This window comes from Microtus pennsylvanicus, chromosome 14, assembly GCF_037038515.1.
Source record: "Microtus pennsylvanicus isolate mMicPen1 chromosome 14, mMicPen1.hap1, whole genome shotgun sequence".
In the NCBI taxonomy this organism is placed as follows: domain Eukaryota; kingdom Metazoa; phylum Chordata; class Mammalia; order Rodentia; family Cricetidae; genus Microtus; species Microtus pennsylvanicus.
The window spans coordinates 34,173,314-34,192,474 of NC_134592.1; the positions used below are offsets into that span (position 1 = coordinate 34,173,314).

Below are 19,161 nucleotides of genomic sequence, written 5' to 3' on the forward strand. Positions count from 1 at the left end.
CCATTTAATTCACAAATGTCCCTCTTGAGACTAATTTTCCATTAACAACAAAACAGAATTATCTACTAGAGTTGCAAGCAGACCAGGGCAATGCTCACAGTAGCACACACTAATGCAGCCCATATTTGACACAGGCATCTAGAAAACTTTTAACATGAACACCATAAAAATGTTTTCTTTTTTCATGAAAAATGATCTGAAAGATGGATTTACATATAGGAGTATAAAGAATGTGACCAAATGTTGGGGCACAGTAGAGTGGCGAGGCATTTACCTGGCTTGGGTAAGGCTCGGGGTTCTTGACTGTGCTGCTCAGCACCACCAAACAAGACAAAAACAATTAAACTCCAAACAAAACCTCAGACATGATAAATTATGTGATATTAAGACTCAACAGTTAAGAATGTTTACTGCTCTTGCAGAGACCCAGAGTTTGGTTCTCAGCATCCACGATGGGTTACCCACAGCCACCTGCAACTCTGGCTCCAAGAACTGTGACTCTGGCCTCCATAAGTTTCTGCACCCACATTTACAAATGGGGGGGGGGATGAGGATGGAGAAAGGGAAAGGAGAGGAGAGAGGAAGTGAGATTTTAAGAAACAATTAAAAAGCACAAATTTAAACATAGAGGCAGAATTTTAACTCCTCAGTGATTTTATTTCATGATGAAAATCTCAGACTTGGGAAAGTACATGGCTGTCAGAGGAAATCATTGATAATTACTTGTAGCGATCGACATGATTTTGTTCATGGTGTGGCTCCAGTTCATATGGAATGAAATCAATTAATTTTTTATAGGAGATTGTTTCCCTCTGGTGTCTGTAGTTATTATTGCTTTTGAAATTCCACCAAAAAGAAGTGACACCAAGATAAGAGCCATACGAGTAAATAAGACAAGTAATATCCTGTTCACACTCACACGTATTTTGGCTCGAAACATTTGCTCCGGAGAAAATGTAGGTCCACTGTCTAAACTGCCGCCTGCTCCTATGTGTTCACAGTTTGGTGGCCGCCAACCTTGCATACAGTGACAATTGCCTCTGTTGTTACATACCCCTCTGAAATTACAGTGGCTGATGTTGCAATGAAAATTCAAGGTTTGATGAAAAACACAGGCTTTGTTTTTACAGTATTTCCCAGGGCCACAGGTTGCACCGTCCACTACAAGCCCCATTTCAGGAACTTCTGTCCCGTGGTGTGCATCATACCCAAAGCACTGCTCTTCCTTGATGTCTTGCACCTTTATGTGATGAAATGTAGTGTGCTCACCACCACCAGGAACATGACTGACACCATCACAATGTAGCAGTCCACAAAAAATACCGTCATCTTGACATGGGAGAGGTTGGCTTCCGCCTCGCTGTTTCGTCACTCCACAGTTTCCAAATCGGTCACCTTTGATATTTAATTTATAGCATGCTGGTGAAGCATCCCTAACTTCATATCCAAAAAGTGCTTGGCACTGCAAATTACGATCACTGCAATTTCCTGACATGCAAACTGCTAGTGGTGAGCAGGGAGTTCCGTCCTGGATGTAAAAATTTTCCGGGCAATCCTGGGAGATTCCATTACAGTATTCTGGAAGATCGCAAATGCCAAGTTTGTCTCTGCACAAAGTTCCTATGGGTGCAAATGTACAGTTCCTACAGCAACCTCCTATATTACAAGTAGTGCCCTGAGTAAAGATGCAAGTGGTTGTACAGCACCTGTTGAAGGCACACTCTTTCAAGGAGCCGCAGTCACATTCCTCATTCTCATCCACCTTCTTATCTCCACAGCGAGGAACTACATATTTAAAATTGTCATATGGAACACGACTTTCACTCAGGCATTCGTCCCATTCATGGATCCTCTTATGTACTGCAGCTTGGGAGCAATTACTTAACATATCCACGAGAACAGGATATTCATGCATGAGACAGTTGCTTCTTCTGAAACAATAACAGCCTGGAGCATCATGCTTTAAACCAATAACGTGACCGTTTGTGTGAGACGTAACAACTGCTACCATAAACACATGGCGGCTTGCAGCATTTACATATGACACTGCCTTGCTTTGCTGGCACAGTGTGTTCTGATAGCTTAGGTATTCAACTTTTCCAAATCTCCTTCCTGTTAGAAGAACTGAAAGGGATGCCTTCATCTGATTATGAAAATTTCCTCTAAAAACGCCAAATGCTACCACAAGTCCCCAATTATTATTATTATAATTTTCAATATTCATTTGGTCGTGTGTTTGCCAAATACATACAGCGCGTACATAGACAGCTAGGCCACTTAGCTTGTAAATGGTGTCTGATATGCTGTTCATAACCAATATAAACTCAACTGAACGGGTAAAGTTGTTGATTGCCTTAGCTAATGTAGAAGTCATCGTGTAGTGGACTCGTAGTACTTTCACATGCACGCGCCACAAGTAGACTGGAGCTGCTCTGGGACTCCCAACAAGCTTCGTCTCTTCAAGGGACTTATCTGCCTCTGCCACCTGCTCTTCGTTTCTACACCTTTTAGACTCAAGTGATCTTTCTTCCGCCACAAGCAGAGAAATTACGTGCTCAAATTTGGAAGAAGATGCCAGTGGTTTGATTTCATAAGTGAAGTCATCCACCTGTAGCATGCCATTGAGACCTCCATTGCAGGTGTCTAGTGTGGCCTGGGACCCAGGGACCCCTTCCAGGTAGCTGTAGAAGTAACAGTCTCGAGGAACAAATGGGTAGTCCTCCTGCTCAGCTCCTTGGTCGTTAGTAGTGTATACAGGAAAATTTTTAGGAATCATGTTCTTCTTGAGCTTCATGTGGACCACGTGTCTTTGTCCCCTGAAGCGCATGCTGTAGGTGATCTCGGCTGGCATATCACTTCTACCCATCCTCTGGGGGACCTTCCTGGGAATCACAACTTCAGAGGTAGTGAAGCGCCATTTTGGCGGGCTATGGGAACAGACAGGGCACAACAGTACCCAGAGCACAGATAGCCAGAGAGAACCTCCCAGGGGGACCCAAGTCCAGATAGATGCCCGGAAGGGGGCCATGGACAAAAGCAAATGTAGTCCACTGAGGGCAGACAAGACTAAGATCCCAAAGTTTACACCATGTCATGAGGAGAGGAGAGTGAGGCAAGAGGCTGACAAGCTCTGATGAGCAAAGCCAGAGATGCTGTTACATAACAATGCTGTGCTCAGCCAAGCATTGTGTGCTCAGTGATCTGGAGAGCCTATGGCAAAGCCCCAGGGCTGCGAACAAAGGGGGAGCCACTTGGAGAAATTAGGATATATTTATAGCAAAACACTTATAACGCTTTCTAAGGCTTGTATCTTATCTGTCCATTTTTCATATTTGACACAATTATCAATCCACTTTTCATGGTTGGTACAAAAACCCCACTATGGCTATTGAAGATAAAATGAATTACCAGACTGACAGTAATTATAATTGGTATTATGTCAATCTCAGATAAGTCATTTAGTTTTTCATAATCTGCTTCTATTTTCACCTAAAGTAGCACTATGCTGTATACTAACACCTGGTGTTATGATATTTCCCATCCTTAACATGGGAAAGATTTTTCCTTTTAATATTACTTAAGTCTCTTCTTAACGGCTTCCAAAGTGTCCTACCACATCTGATGGCTTCTCAGTTTGTCTGCAGCTGGCATGATTTCTCTGACCCTGTGGTTGTGCTGTGTAGTGGAGTGTCAAATGTTGTTTGTATCAAAATCTCAATTGTTGCCTTTTACCAATAAAGGTTTGGGAGCAAGATGCTGGGGTGAAAACTTGCTAGTTCTGAGAGGCAGAGAAAGCACCCAGCTGACCTTCCTCCTCCACAGACCTCTCCAGTGCTTCTCCTCTCTCCCATCTAAAACAAATCTCTTCAAACTCAGTGTCCCTCCCTTCTACTTCCTGTGTGTCTCTCTATCCATCCTCCTGACTCCATTTTACTCTGTTTTTTCTTAATAATCATGTTCACTTCCTGTCAACTTGTTGCTTGCTCTGCCTCTTAATCTATGGTTGACTTTACTTAATCCTGCTTAAAATATCAAAGCAGAAAGCTCTTGGATTAAAGGTGTGTGCTAGGGCTGAGCCACAATCCAACTAGAAACATGTGTTTCTAGTTCAATCTCAGGCTTTACAGTGTGATCAAATAGCCTGCAATACTTAACTTTTTTGTCTTCAGGACCTACCTGCCTGAGCCCAATCTCGTATATATGACTCCCATTTGATAAAACAGATGCTCTGCATGCCCTACTTTATGACTTAGTGTGCTTAAATCACCCAGCTTCTGATGGGCAATTCAGGTTGCATGATAAATTGGTTTCCCATTGTCAAATATTCAGTTTCCACTAAGGCCCAATAGCAGGCCAAGAGCTGCCTTTCAAAGGGAGACTAGTTGTCTGCAGGTAATGGCAGAGCCTTGCTCCAAAATCCCAAAGGTCTCCTCTGTGATTCACATGTAGGGGCCTGCAAAGACTCCAAATAGCATCCCTAGCTGCCACTGCCACCCTATCCTCTGGTATAAATATGTGTTACCTATGAGTTCAAAGTGGTTACTACCTCCTGATCTCTTGATGCAATCAGCATAATGTCATCAATATAATGCACCACTGTGATATTTTGGGTTTTTTTGTTTTAATTTTTTAAATTTATCTTTTATTGATTTTTATTGAGCTCTACATTTTTCTCTGCTCCCCTCTCTGCTTCTCCCATTCTCTTCAACTCTCTCCCAAGATCCCCATTCTCCCCATTTATTCAGGAGATCTAGTCTTTTTCTATTACCCTTGTAGATTAGATCCATATATGTCTCTCTTAGGGTCCTCATTGTTGTCTAGGTTCTCTGGGATTGTGATTTGTTGACTGGTTTTCTTTGCTTTATGTTTAAAAAAACCACTTGTGTGTGAGTACATGTGATAATTGTCTTTCTGGGTCTGGGTTACCTCACTCAAAATGATGTTTCCTAGTTCCATCCATTTTTCTGCAAAATTCAAAATGACATTATTTTTTCTGCTGTGTAGTACTCCATTGTGTAAATGTACCACATATTCTTTATTCAGTCTTCGGTCAAGGGGCATTTAGGTTATTTCCAGGTTCTGGCTATGACAAATAATGTTGCTATGAACATACTTGTGCACATGTCCTTATGTTACGATTGAGCGTCCTTTGGGTATATACCCAAAAAGTGGTATTGCTGGGTATTGAGGTAGGTTGTTTCCTAAGTTTCTGATAAATCGCCATACTGACATCCAAAGGGGCTGTACCAGTTTGCATTCCCACCAGCAATGCAGAAGTGTTCCCTTTACCCCACAACCTCTCCAGCATAAGTTGTCATCAATGTTTTTGATCTTGGCCATTTTTATAGGTTTAAGATGGAATCACAGAGTTGTTTTGATTTGCATTTCTCTGATGGCTAAGGATGTTGAATATTTTCTTAAGTGTCTTTCAGCCAACTTAGAGTCCTCTGTTGAGAGTGCTCTGTTTAGGTCTGTACTCCAATTTTTTATTGGATTATTTGTTCTTTTGATGACCAGTCTCTTGAGTTCTTTTTATATTTTGGAGATCAGACCTCTGTCTGATGTGGGGTTAGTGAAGTTCTTTTCCCATTCTGTAGGCTGTCATTTTGTTTTGTTGACTGTGTCCTCTGCTTTACAGAAGCTTTTCAGCTTCAGGAGGTCCCATTTATTAAATGTTTCTCTCAGTGTCTGTGCTGCTGGGGTTAAAATTAAGACATGTTCTCCTGTGCCCATGCGTTCAAGTGTACCTCACACATTCTCCTGAGGACAGTAGCTTAAAAGAAATCCCACACTAGTTCAGAATTGAGAAATAGATGGTTGTTTGTTTAGGGGTAAACTCACAAATCAGAATCCTCTACTGGAACAATGATCAGAAACTGAAATCTGCAAACAGAGGGAGAGGCCAGGAAAGAGAACAGAGACATGCTCTGCATCAACATATATATTATAAGAGGCCATGCCCCAGTAGGCGGGTAACCACAAGCTGTAAGATGTCTTACAGCATTCTCCTATATAAGGTTCAGTGTGGCTGGCTTTATATTGAGGTCTTTGATCCATTTGGACTTGAGTTTTGTGCATGGTGATAGATATGGTTCTATTTTCAATCTTCTACATGTTGATATCCAGTTATGCCAGAACCATTTGTTAAAATATGCTTTCTTTTTTTCATTTGATATTTTTTGCTTCTTTGTCAAAAATCATGTGTTCGAAGGTGTGTGGATTAATATCTGGGCCTTCAATTCAGTTCCATTGTTCTTCCTATCTGTTTTTATGCCAATACCAGGCTGTTTTCAGTACTGTAGGTCTGTAGTAGAGTTTGAAGTCAGGGATTGTGATGCTTCCAGTTCTTTTATTGTACAGGATTGTTTCAGCTATCTTTGGTTTTTTGCTTTTCCATATGAAGTTGAGTACCGTTCTTTTGAGGTTTGTGAAGAATTTTGCTGGGATTTTGCTGGGCATTGCATTGAATCTGTAGATTGCTTTTGGTAAAATTGCCATTCTTACCATGTTAATTCTACCTACGCAAGAGCATGAGGGATCATTCCATTTTCTGGTGTCTTCTTCAATTTCTTTCTTCAAAGATTTAAAGTTCTTGTCATACAAGTCTTCCACTTCTTTGGTTAGAGTTATGCCGAGATATTTTATGCTACTTGTGGCGATTGTGAAGGGTGATGTTTCTATGATTTCTGTCTCATCTCATTTTTCATCTCTGTACAGGAGGGCTACTGATTTTTTTTGAGTTAATCTTGTATCCTGCTACATTACTGAAAGTGTTTATGAGTTAGTTGTAAAAGTTTGTTGGTAGAATTTTTGGGGTTGCTTATGTAAACTATCCTATCATCAGCAAATAGTGAGAGTTTGACTTCTTCTTTTCTGATTTGTATCCCCTTAATCTCCTTTTGATGTCTCATTGCTCTAGCTAGGACCTCAAGAACTATATTGAATAGATGTGGAGAGAGTGGACAACTTTGTCTCATTCCTGATTTCATTGGATTGCTGCGAGTTTCTCTCCATTTAGTTTGATGTTGGCTGTTGGCTTGCCGTATAATGCCTTTATTATGTTTAGTATGTTCCTTGTATCCCTGCTGTCTCCAAGACCTTTATCATGAAGGCATGTTGTATTTTGTCAAAAGCTTTTTCAGCATCTAATGAGATGATCATGTGGTTTTTATTTTTCAGTTTGTTTATATGGTGTATTACGTTGACAGATTTTTGTATGTTGAACCATCCTTGCATCTGTGGGATGAAGCCGACTTGATCATGGTGGATGATGGTTCTGATGTATTCTTGGATTCTATTTGCCAGTATTTTATTTAGTATTTTTGTATCAATGTTCATGAGTGTTATTGGTCTGTAGTTCTCTTTCTTAGTAATGTTTTTCTGTGGTTTGGATATCAGGGTGATTGTAGCCTCATATAAAGAGTTTGGCAATGTTCCTTCTGTTTCTCTTGTGTGGAATAACTTGAGGAATATTGGTAATAGTTCTTCTTTGAAAGTCTTGTAGAATTCTTAGCTGAAACCATCTGGTCCTTGGCTTTTTTTGGTTGGGAGACCTTTGATGACTGTTTCTGTTTCTTCAGCAGTTATAGGTCTGTTTAATTTGTTTATCTGGTCTTGATTTAATTTTGGTCAATGATATTTATCCAGAAAGTTATCCATTTCCTTTAAGTTTTCCAATTTTGTGGAGTACAGGTTTTTAAAGTATGACCTGATGATTCTCTGAATTTCCTCTGTTTCTGTTGTTATGACCTCCTTTTCATTTCTGATTTTGTTAATTTGTATATTCTCTCTCTCTCTCTCTCTCTCTCTCTCTCTCTCTCTCTCTCTCTCTGCCTTTTGATTAGTTTGGATAAAGGTTTATCTATTTTCTTGATTTGCTCAAAAACCAACTCTTTGTTTCGTTGATTCTTTGTATTGTTTGCTTTGTTTCTATTTTGTTGATTTCTGCTCTCAATTTGACTATTTCCTGCCACCTAGTTCTCTCAGGTGAGTTTGCTTCTTTTTCTTCTAAAGTTTTCAAATGTTCTGTTAATTCACTAGTGTGGGAGTTTTCCGGCTTCTTTATGTAGGCATTTAGTCCTATGAATTTTCCTCTTAACACTGTTTTCATTGTGTCCCATAAATTTGGGTATGTTGTGTGGTCATTTTCATTGAGTTTTAGGAAGTCTTTAATTTCTCCATTGATGATTTAGGTGAGCATTGTTTAATTTCCATGTATTTGTGGGCTTTCTGGAATTAGTATTGCTGTTGACTTCTAGGTTTAAACCATGGTGATTTGATAAGATACGTGGGGTTATTCCATTTTTTTTTGTCTTTGTTGAGGTTTGTTTTGTTACCGAGTATGTGGTCAATTTTGAGAATGAGATGCTGAGAAGAAGGTATATTCTGTTATGTTTGGATGGAATATTCTATAGATGTCTGTTAATTCCATTTGAATCATAGCATCTGTTAATTCCCTTGTTTCTCTGTTCATTTTTTGTCTGACTGACCTGTCCCGTGGTGAGGGTGGCGTGTTGAAGTCTCCCACTATTAGTGTGTGGGGTTTAATGTATGATTTAAACTTTAGAAGTGTTTCCTTTACATATGAGGGTGCCCTTGTATTTGGGGTATAGATGGTCAGTAATGAGATTTCCTCTTGATGGATTTTTCCTGTGACTAATATGAAATGACCTTCTTTATCTGTTTTGATTGACTTTAGTTTGAAGTCTATTTTGTTAGATATTAGGATAGCTACACCCGCTTGTTTTTTTAATATATTTTTTTAATTTTTATTTTTTTTAAATTTATTTATTTATTAAGGATTTCTGCCTCCGCCCCACCACCGCCTCCCATTTCCCTCCCCCTCCCCTGATCAAGTCCCCCTCCCTCATCTGCTCGAAGAGCAATCAGGGTTCCCTGACCAGTGGGAAGTCCAAGGACCGCCCACCTCTATCCAGGTCTAGTAAGGTGAGCATCCAAACTGCCTAGGCTCCCCCAAAGCCAGTACGTGCAGTAGGATCAAAAACCCACTGCCATTGTTCTTGAGTTCTCAGTATTCCTCATTGTCCGCTATGTTCAGCTAGTCCGGATTTATCCCACACCCGCTTGTTTTTTGGGTCCATTTGATTAGAATATTTTTCCCAGCCCTTCAATGTCTTTTTTTGAGGTTCAAGTGTTTTTCTTGTGTGCAGAAAAAGGATGGATTCTGTTTTCGTAACCAAAACAGATATAAAAAGCCTGTGCCTTTTTATAGGTGAGTTGAGTCCATTTATATACAGGGATATTAATGACCAGTGATTGCTCCCTCCTGTTAATTTAGTTTGCATTGTTGGTGATGTTAATTTATGTGTTTTTCCCTTTTTGGGATCTGCTGCTATGAGACCATCAATTATCTGTGTTTTTGTTGATGTGGCCAACTTCCTTGGGTTGAAGTTTTCCTTCTAGTATTTTGTGTAGGGCTGGGTTTGTGGCTAGGTATTGGTTAAATCTGGTTTTGTCATGGACTATCTTGTTTTGTCTTTCTGTGGTGATTGAAAGTTTTGCTGAGTATAGTAGTCTGGGCTGGGATCTAGTGGTCTCTTAATGTCTACATGACACTTGGCTGATGTGGGACAACTCTGTATTCTGTTAATTATGTTTTAAATAAACACTGCTTGGTCAGTAGCTAGGCAGGAAGTATAAGCAGGACAACCAGACAGGAAGTAGAGTTAGGTCAGTGAGAACAGCAGAGTTCTGGAAAGAAAGAAGCCCATTCCTCCCCAGTCCTGTCCAGACAAGGAAGAAGCAAGATGTGACCTGCCCTGCTGAAAAAGGTACTGAGCCATTTGGCTAACATATACTAGAATAATGGACCAATATAAGTTATAAGAGTTAATAAGAAGCCTGAGCTAATGGGCCAATCAGTTTATCATTAATATAGTCCTCTGTGTGATTTCTTTGGGGCTAACCTGCTGTGAGACCTGGTGGGAGGACAGAAACCAGGCAGGGCAGAAACCCAGACAACAAAAGGCCCCCAACACTTTGCCATGACCTTCTGGCTTTCATTGTCTCCAGAGAAAAGTCAGGTGTAATTCTGATAAGGCCGCCTTTATATGTTACTTGGCCTCTTCCCTTCGCAGCTCTTAATATTCTTTCTTTACTCTGTATGTTTAATGTTTTGATTATTATGTAGTGAGGGGACTTTTTTTTTAATCCAGTCTATTTGGTGTTCTGTAAGCTTCTTCTGTTTTCATAGGTATATCTTTCTTTAGGTTGGGAGACTTTCCTTCTATGATTTTGTTAAATATATTTTTTTGTGCTTTTGAGTTGAACTTCTTCTCCTTCTTCTATACCTGCTGTTCTTAGGTTTGGCCTTTTCATGATGTCCCATATTTCCTGGATATTTTGAGTTAAGCTTTTGTTAGATTTAATGTTTTCTTTGACTAATGTGTCTACTTCCTCTATTGTATCTTCAGCGCTTGAGATTCTCCCTTCCATCTCTTTTATTCTGCTGTTCATGCTTGCGTTGTAGTTCCTGATCATTTTCTCATGATTTCTATTTATATAATTCACTTGATGTGTTTTCTTTATTGTCTCTATTTCAGTTTTCAAGTCTTGAAGAGTTTCTTTCATATGTTTGATTGCTTTTTCTTGGTTTTCTTTAAGGGATTTGCTGATGTCTTCTAATTGTTTTGTTTATCTTTTCCTCCATTTCTTTGGGGGAATTTCTCATTTCCTCTTTAAGAATTTCATTCTCCTGAAGTTACTTTTAGGTCATTTTCTTCTGCTTCATCTATATTTGGTTGCTCAGGTCTTGCTGTTGTGGGGTCTTTAGGTTTTACTGGTGTCGTGTTGCTCTTTGTGGTGTTGTGTGTGTTCTTACCTTTTCTGATCATCATTTCCTCTAATAGGTGTGGTTGGTGCTGTCTTGTAATTCTGTTGATTAATCTTCTAGGTGCCAGTGAATCCAAGGCTCAGATAGTTGTTCCTCATGGTACAGTCAGTGCAACAGTTCTAGTACCCCATTGTTCACACCATGTTCCTGGAGGTCGCTCAGCACTCCCAAGCTTTGCTCCACTCCCTTGGGAGTTTTCTGTCTCAGGCCTGCTCTAGCCTAGGATGGTGGCTCAGACTTGTTTCTGTAAATGTCCCTAGTCTGGATCTCTTCCTGCAGAGGTCCCTGACTTGGGGTTGGTCCTGTAAAGGCCTCTGGCTCCTGTCTAATCCCTTGGAGTTCCCAGACATGGGTATGCCCTGACCCGCAGAAGACCTGGCTCAGACTTATTCCCTTAGAGGTCCCAGACTCATGCTCAGACCTGTAGAGGTTTCTGGTTCCTGCCTATTCCCTTTGCCATCCCAGACCAATGCCCACAGGCACAGAGGTCCTGGCTCAGGCCCACTCCCTCTGAGGTCCCAGATTCACGCCCAGACCTACAGAGTTCCTGGCTTAGGCCCAGTTCCTCGGAAGTCCTAGAATCATGCCCAGACATTCGGGGGTCCTGGCTTAGGTCTACTTCCTTGAAGGTCCCAGATTCACATCTGGACACTCAGCGGTTTCTGGTTCTGGCTCACTTGCTCAGCGGTTGCTCCCCTGTACCTGTTTCTGTGGAGTTCACTGTCTCAGGTCTGCTCAAGCCCAGGTAGCTAGCTGGCTCAGTCCTGGGCCACAAGTGTCTCTGGACTGGATCCGTTCCCACGCCTGTGGAGCTTGCTTTCTCAGGCCTACTCCAGCCTAGATCCAGTGTGATATTTTGTGTATGAGACAGATGATCAAGATCCCTTCCAACTAAGTTATGTCACAGTGCAGGAGAGTTAGTATATCCCTGAGGATATACTAACTGTAAAGGTATACTGCCAACTGAAGACAAATTGCTTCTTATTGGTGGTCCTTGTAGACAGGCACAAAGAAAAAGTCATTTGCTAAATAAATAGCTGCATATCATGTACCAGGAGATGTGTTAATTTGCTCAAGTAAGGACACAGCATCTGGTACAGCAGCTGCAATTGGAGTCACTACATGAGTGAGTTTTTTGATAGTTGACTGTCATTCTCCACATCCATCTGTCTTCTGCACTGTCCAGATAGGAAAGTTAGAGGGAGACATGGTGGAGACCACCATCCCTGCATCTTTCAAGTCCTTGATGGTGGCACTAATTTCTGCAGTTCCTCTGGGAATGTGATACTGTTTTTGATTCACTGTTTTCTGTTACAGGAACGAGTGGGCTGCTTCTCGTCCCAGCCACCCTGCTAACTTACACCTGAAATAATCACATAGAAACTATATATACTTAAACACTGACTGGCCCATTATCTCTAGCCTCTTATTGGCTATCTCTCACATCTTGATTTAACCCATTTCTGTTAATCTGTATATCACCACGAGGTCGTGGCTTGCCGGGAAAGATTCAGCATGTCTGATTCTGGTGTCTCCATGGCAGATCTCTGACTCTGCTTTTTTCCCTCCCAGAATTCAGTTCTGTCTCCCCGCCTACCTAAGTTCTGCCCTATAACCAGGCCCAAAGCAGTTTCTTTATTAACCAATGAAAGTAACACAGATACAGAAGGATCTCCTACACCATTTCCCCTTTCTGTTTAAACAAAAAGGAAGGCTTTAACTTTAACATAGTAAAATTACATATAATAAAACAGGTATCAAGCAAGAATTACAGTTACAATATTTATATCTACTTTGGTCCATCATGTTACAGAATGGCACCAACATGTGGACAACTGCATCCCCATCAAGCCTGAGACAGCTTGCGAAGTAATTCTAGAACAAAATAACAGCATTATGCATGGTTTCTTGGTAGCAGCAATTTCTCGGGTCTGCTCTGCTTGCTAGAGGCAAGTAAGTGCTCTCAACTAAGAGAGGCTTCCTGACTCACCTTTAGCTGTAAAGCCTTGCAGCTCTTTTAAGAGGTCCTTCCAAGAAACACTTAAATAGTGTTGATAAAAAGCTGACCGCATGCTTTTCGGTTTTCAGCTGTAGCAGGAAAAAAGCTGTGCTGTTTTAAAATTCCGGCTTTCTGGGCCGTCCTGCCAGGGCAAATATTGACTCTTTCAGGCAGGGGGTCTGACTATGAAGCATTGAGTGTGGTTTGTGAACAGACTGCTGCAGATTGCTTGCTGGCAGGGACCGTGAAGTGCCATAGAGTTGTGGCAAAAACACAGCTGTAGCCAGTACCTCTGCCATGAGGCTGAAATCTCAGAAAGCTAAGAAATGGGCTGAATCTAGCCATCAAAGCCATGGCTTTAATCCTCTCTATATTGCTTAGCAAATTAAAGACTCACAAGGTCAGAAAAAGAGAGATATACAGTAAAGAGAGATTCAAAGATGAAGAAATCCTCTATATGGTTTACAGTGTGTTAAACATATATGCAAGCTTGGAAGAGTAAAGAAAAGGTTAAAGTCTTTAAAAAAAAAGAGAGAGGGAGAGAGTAGTTGGGTTTGGTGGTACACACCTTTAATCCCAACACATGGGGGACAAGGTAGATGGACCTCTGTGAGTTTAAGGTGTGGTGGCACATGCCTTTAATCCCAGCACTTGGATGTTTTCCCCTCTCCCACAAGGCCCCCCTTTCCTTTAGAAAGGTCAGCAGACAAGCACTGAAACCTTAAAAACAACAAAGTGAGTAAGTGTCAGAATAAGTGCCTGATTTACACGCATGGATATCCTGGTTCTCAACCTTTTGCCTATAAGGTGGAAGGCCCCCATCTTCACTACTACCCCATCCTCTCTGTTGGTGGTTTCCAACCACACCTACAACGACAGGACTCGTTCTTGTTACACACTCCCCTGCAACTATAGCTCTTGGCATTGTACAACCTAAAGACAATGGTAGGAGCTAGTGTGTATATTCAGCACATAAACTACTCCAGCATTATTGAAGGTACTGCATCAACTTTGATACTTTTGAGGGAGTGTATCTCATCTTAGATGCTGAGTGCAATCCCTGGGTATTTGACAAAACAAAGAATTTTCCCATTGTCACATAGCAAAGTTCAGCACCACTATTGAAATTCTGATGTCTAAAAACGTGAATGTTTCTTTCATTCATGCATCCATTTAATTCACAAATGTCCCTCTTGAGACTAATTTTCCATTAACAACAAAACAGAATTATCTACTAGAGTTGCAAGCAGACCAGGGCAATGCTCACAGTAGCACACACTAATGCAGCCCATATTTGACACAGGCATCTAGAAAACTTTTAACATGAACACCATAGAAATGTTTTCTTTTTTCATGAAAAATGATCTGAAAGATGGATTTACATATAGGAGTATAAAGAATGTGACCAAATGTTGGGGCACAGTAGAGTGGCGGGGCATTTACCTGGCTTGGGTAAGGCTCGGGGTTCTTGACTGTGCTGCTCAGCACCACCAAACAAGACAAAAACAATTAAACTCCAAACAAAACCTCAGACATGATAAATTATGTGATATTAAGACTCAACAGTTAAGAATGTTTACTGCTCTTGCAGAGACCCAGAGTTTGGTTCTCAGCATCCACGATGGGTTACCCACAGCCACCTGCAACTCTGGCTCCAAGAACTGTGACTCTGGCCTCCATAAGTTTCTGCACCCACATTTACAAATGGGGGGGGATGAGGATGGAGAAAGGGAAAGGAGAGGAGAGAGGAAGTGAGATTTTAAGAAACAATTAAAAAGCACAAATTTAAACATAGAGGCAGAATTTTAACTCCTCTGATTTTATTTAATGATGAAAATCACAGACTTGGGAAAGTTACATGGCTGCCAGAGGAAATCATTGATTATTTCTTATAGCAATCGACATGATTTTGTTCATTGTGTGGCTCCAGTTCGTATGGAATGAAATTAATTCTCTTTTACAGGAGGACGTCTCTTTCTGGTGTCTATAACTATTATTGCTTTTGAAATTCCACCAAAAAGAAGTGACACCAAGATAAGAGCCATACGAGTAAATAAGACAAGTAATATCCTGTTCACACTCACACGTATTTTGGCTCGAAACCTTTTCTTAGAGGAAATTGCAGGGCCACTGTCTGGACTGCCACCTGCTCCTCTTTGTTCACAGTTTGGTGGCTGCCAACCTTGCATACAGTGACAATTGCCTCTGTTGTTACATACCCCTCTGAAATTACAGTGGCTGATGTTGCATCTGAAATCAAAGTCTTGATGAAAAACACAGGCTCTATCTTTGCAGAATTTCCCTGGTCCACAATTTGCACCGTCCACTACAAGCCCCATTTCAGGAACTTCTGTCCCGTGGTGTGCATCATACCCAAAGCACTGCTCTTCTTTAATACCTCGCACCTTTATGTGATGAAATGTAGTGTGCTCACCACCACCAGGAACACGACTGACACCATCACAATGTAGCAGTCCACAAAAGATACCGTCATCTTCACACGCAAGAGGTATGCTTCCTCCTCGCTGTTTCTTTACTCCACAGTTTCCAAATCGGTCACCTATGGTATTTAATTTATAACATATTGGGTCAGCATCCCTAACTTCATATCCAAAAAGTGCTTGGCACTGCAAATTACGATCACTGCAATTTCCTGACATGCAAACTGCTAGTGGTGAGCAGGGAGTTCCGTCCTGGATGTAAAAATTTTCCGGGCAATTCTGGGAGTTGCCATCACAGTATTCTGGAAGATCGCAAATGCCAGCTTTTTCTCTGCACAAAGTTCCAAATGGTGCAAATGTACACTCCCTACAGCAACCTCCTATATTACAAGTAGTGCCCTGAGTAAAGATGCAAGTGGTTGTACAGCACCTGTTGAAGGCACACTCTTTCAAGGAGCCGCAGTCACATTCCTCATTCTCATCCACCTTCTTATCTCCACAGCGAGGAACTACATATTTAAAATTGTCATATGGAACACGACTTTCACTCAGGCATTCGTCCCATTCATGGATCCTCTTATGTACTGCAGCTTGGGAGCAATTACTTAACATATCTGTGAGAATGGGATAATCATGCATGAGACAGTTGCTTCTTCTGAAACAATAACAGCCTGGAGCATCATGCTGTAAACCCATAACATGACCTGTTGAGTGAGACATAAAAACTGCTATCAGAAACACATGGCGGCTTGCAGCATTTACATATGACACTGCCCTGTTGTCCTGGCACAGAGTGTTACTCTGACCCATGTATTCATATTGTTGAATTCTAAATCCTGTTAAAATGACTGAAGTGGAGGCCTTTAACTCATAATGAAAAGCTTTTTTATAATTACCAAATGAGTCCAAAAGGCTATAAACAGTGGTTTCAGAGTCCATGATATTTACTTGGTCTGTTTCCCAAAGACATATAGCACGTACAAAGACAGCTATGCCACTTAGCTTGTAAATGGTGTCTGATATGCTGTTCATAACCAATATAAACTCAACTGAACGGGTAAAGTTGTTGATTGCCTTAGCTAATGTAGAAGTCATCGTGTAGTGGACTCGTAGTACTTTCACATGCACGCGCCACAAGTAGACTGGAGCTGCTCTGGGACTCCCAACAAGCTTCGTCTCTTCAAGGGACTTATCTGCCTCTGCCACCTGCTCTTCGTTTCTACACCTTTTAGACTCAAGTGATCTTTCTTCCACCACAAGCAGAGAAATTACGTGCTCAAATTTGGAAGAAGATGCCAGTGGTTTGATTTCATAAGTGAAGTCATCCACCTGTAGCATGCCATTGAGACCTCCATTGCAGGTGTCTAGTGTGGCCTGGGACCCAGGGACCCCTTCCAGGTAGCTGTAGAAGTAACAGTCTCGAGGAACAAATGGGTAGTCCTCCTGCTCAGCTCCTTGGTCATTAGTAGTGTATACAGGAAAATTTTTAGGAATCATGTTCTTCTTGAGCTTCATGTGGACCACGTGTCTTTGTCCCCTGAAGTGCATGCTGTAGGTGATCTCGGCTGGCATATCACTTCTACCCATCCTCTGGGGGACCTTCTTGGGAATCACAACTTCAGAGGTAGTGAAGCGCCATTTTGGCGGGCTATGGGAACAGACAGGGCACAACAGTACCCAGAGCACAGATAGCCAGAGAGAACCTCCCAGGGGGACCCAAGTCCAGATAGATGCCCGGAAGGGGGCCATGGACAAAAGCAAATGTAGTCCACTGAGGGCAGACAAGACTAAGATCCCAAAGTTTACACCATGTCATGAGGAGAGGAGAGTGAGGCAAGAGGCTGACAAGCTCTGATGAGCAAAGCCAGAGATGCTGTTACATAACAATGCTGTGCTCAGCCAAGCATTGTGTGCTCAGTGATCTGGAGAGCCTATGGCAAAGCCCCAGGGCTGAGAACAAAGGGGGAGCCACTTGGAGAAATTAGGATATATTTATAGCAAAACACTTATAGGGCTTTCTAAGGCTTGTATCTTATCTGTCCAGCTAACATCTTTGGGTTGGAGTTTTCCTTCTAGTACTTTCTGTAATGTTGGTATTGTGGATAGATAATATGTAAATTTGGCTTTGTCATGGAATATCTTGTTTCCTCCATCTATGGTGATTAAAAAATTTGCTGGGTATAGAATCTGGGCTTACACCCATGATCTCTTAGTTTCTGCAGCATATCTAACCAGGACCTTCTGACTTTCAGAGTTTAAATTGAGAAATCAGTTGTAATTCTGATAGGTCTGGCTTTATATGTAAGTTGGCCTTTTTCATATGTATCTAAATTTTCTTTATTCTGTATGTTTAGTGTGTTGATTATTATATAGTGAGGGAACCTTTTCTGGTCCAGTCTACTTGGTGTTCTGTTAGCTTCTTGTACCTTCATTGGCATATCCTTCTTTAGATTGGGAAAGTTTTCTTCTATTATTTTGTTGAATATATTTTCTGTGCCTTTGAGTTGGACTTCTCCTTCTCTTATCCCTATCATTCTTTAATTTGGTCTTTTCATGGTGTCCCAGACTTCCTGGGGTTTTTTTTGTCAAGGATTTAATGTTTTCTTTGACCCTGAATCTAATTCCTCTATAATATCTTTAACTCCTGAGATCTCTCTTTAATCTCTTATAATCTGTTGATTATACTTGCATCTGTAGTTCCTGTTTGTTCATACAGATTTTCCATTTCCAGAATTCCCTTGGTTTGTGCTTTCTTTATTGCCTCTCTTTCAGTTTTCAAATCTTGAACTGTTTGAGCTGTTTGCTTCAATCACTTGTTTGATTGTTATTTTTTCCCTTGGGTTTCTTCAAAAGATTTATTAATTTCTTCTAATTTTTTGTCTTTTTTTCTGTTTCTTTAAAGAAATTTTTCATTTTCTCTTTAATGGTCTGTATCATCTTCATAAAGTTATATTGAAGGTCATTTTCTTTTTTTTAATGATTTATTTATTTATTGTGTACACTGTGTTCAGCCTCCTTGTATGCCTGCAGGTCAGAAGAGTTCACCAGATCTCGTTACAGATGGTTTTGAGCCACCATGTGGTTGCTGGGAATTGAACTCAGGACCTCCTGAAGATCAGCCAGTGCTCTTAACCTCTGAATCATCTCTCCAGCCCAAAGGTCATTTTCTATTTCTCCTTCTATGTTAGGATGTTCAGGTCTTCATGTTGTAGGACCACTAATTCTGGTGTTACCATATTGGTCTTTATGTTATTGGATGTGTTCTTATACTGCCATCTGCCCATCTTTTCCTCCAGTGAGTGCAGGTGGGGCCTGTGGCTTAGGTGGTCACTCTTCTTCCAGGTGAAGGTGGGTCCATACCTCTAGCAAATACTGATAAGGCTGCTCTTCAGGGGCATTCTGGGTCAAGGGTCCAGTGATCACAGATGTGGTGGGGTATGGTAGTGGGTGTGTGAAAGCTGTTTGGGGTCTCTGGGGCTTCGAGTGTTTATATTTCTATGTAAATATCATTAGTACTTTGATGGGACTTAATTATATGTTTTGTTCATTTATCGTGTTTTATTTAGAAATTTGAAGCAAATATTTATATATTCCCTTTTACACAATTTTATTTATATTTCTCAAGTTAGCGTGGAACATACAGTACAATTCTCATATTTTGATTTTCACTGAGCTTTCTTCTGAGACTGAGACAAGGAGAGACATAAGGCCAGCACTGTAAGCTCTTGGTCTTCTCTGAGAACTGATGGAATTCTGTGTTTAAAGGCTATCAACGTGCCAAAAACAACTTGCATTAGATTTCTATTGGAATCACTGCTGAAGCCATGTCTTGTATCCATGAAAATCCATCCTTAAAAGAGAAATTGCAC

General features: G+C 41.0%; 2 protein-coding genes across 2 annotated transcripts; both read right to left on the reverse strand.

The window, feature by feature from the left end:
• Positions 1-784: 784 nt before the first annotated feature.
• On the reverse strand, positions 785-3,028 carry LOC142834713 (disintegrin and metalloproteinase domain-containing protein 21-like). The gene has a single exon (XM_075947545.1). The coding sequence runs from the start codon at positions 3,026-3,028 to the stop codon at positions 785-787; it is 2,244 nt and encodes a 747-aa protein (XP_075803660.1).
• Positions 3,029-14,797: 11,769 nt separating this feature from the next.
• LOC142834714 (disintegrin and metalloproteinase domain-containing protein 21-like) lies at positions 14,798-17,041 on the reverse strand. Its single transcript, XM_075947546.1, has one exon. It carries the CDS (start codon positions 17,039-17,041, stop codon positions 14,798-14,800), a length of 2,244 nt encoding a protein of 747 aa, XP_075803661.1.
• Positions 17,042-19,161: the final 2,120 nt, after the last annotated feature.

Coding starts and splice junctions, on each gene's coding strand:
- LOC142834713 (XM_075947545.1), bottom strand. CDS start 3,028: ATGGCCCCCTTCCGGGCATCTATCTGGACTTGGGTCCCCCTGGGAGGT.
- LOC142834714 (XM_075947546.1), bottom strand. CDS start 17,041: ATGGCCCCCTTCCGGGCATCTATCTGGACTTGGGTCCCCCTGGGAGGT.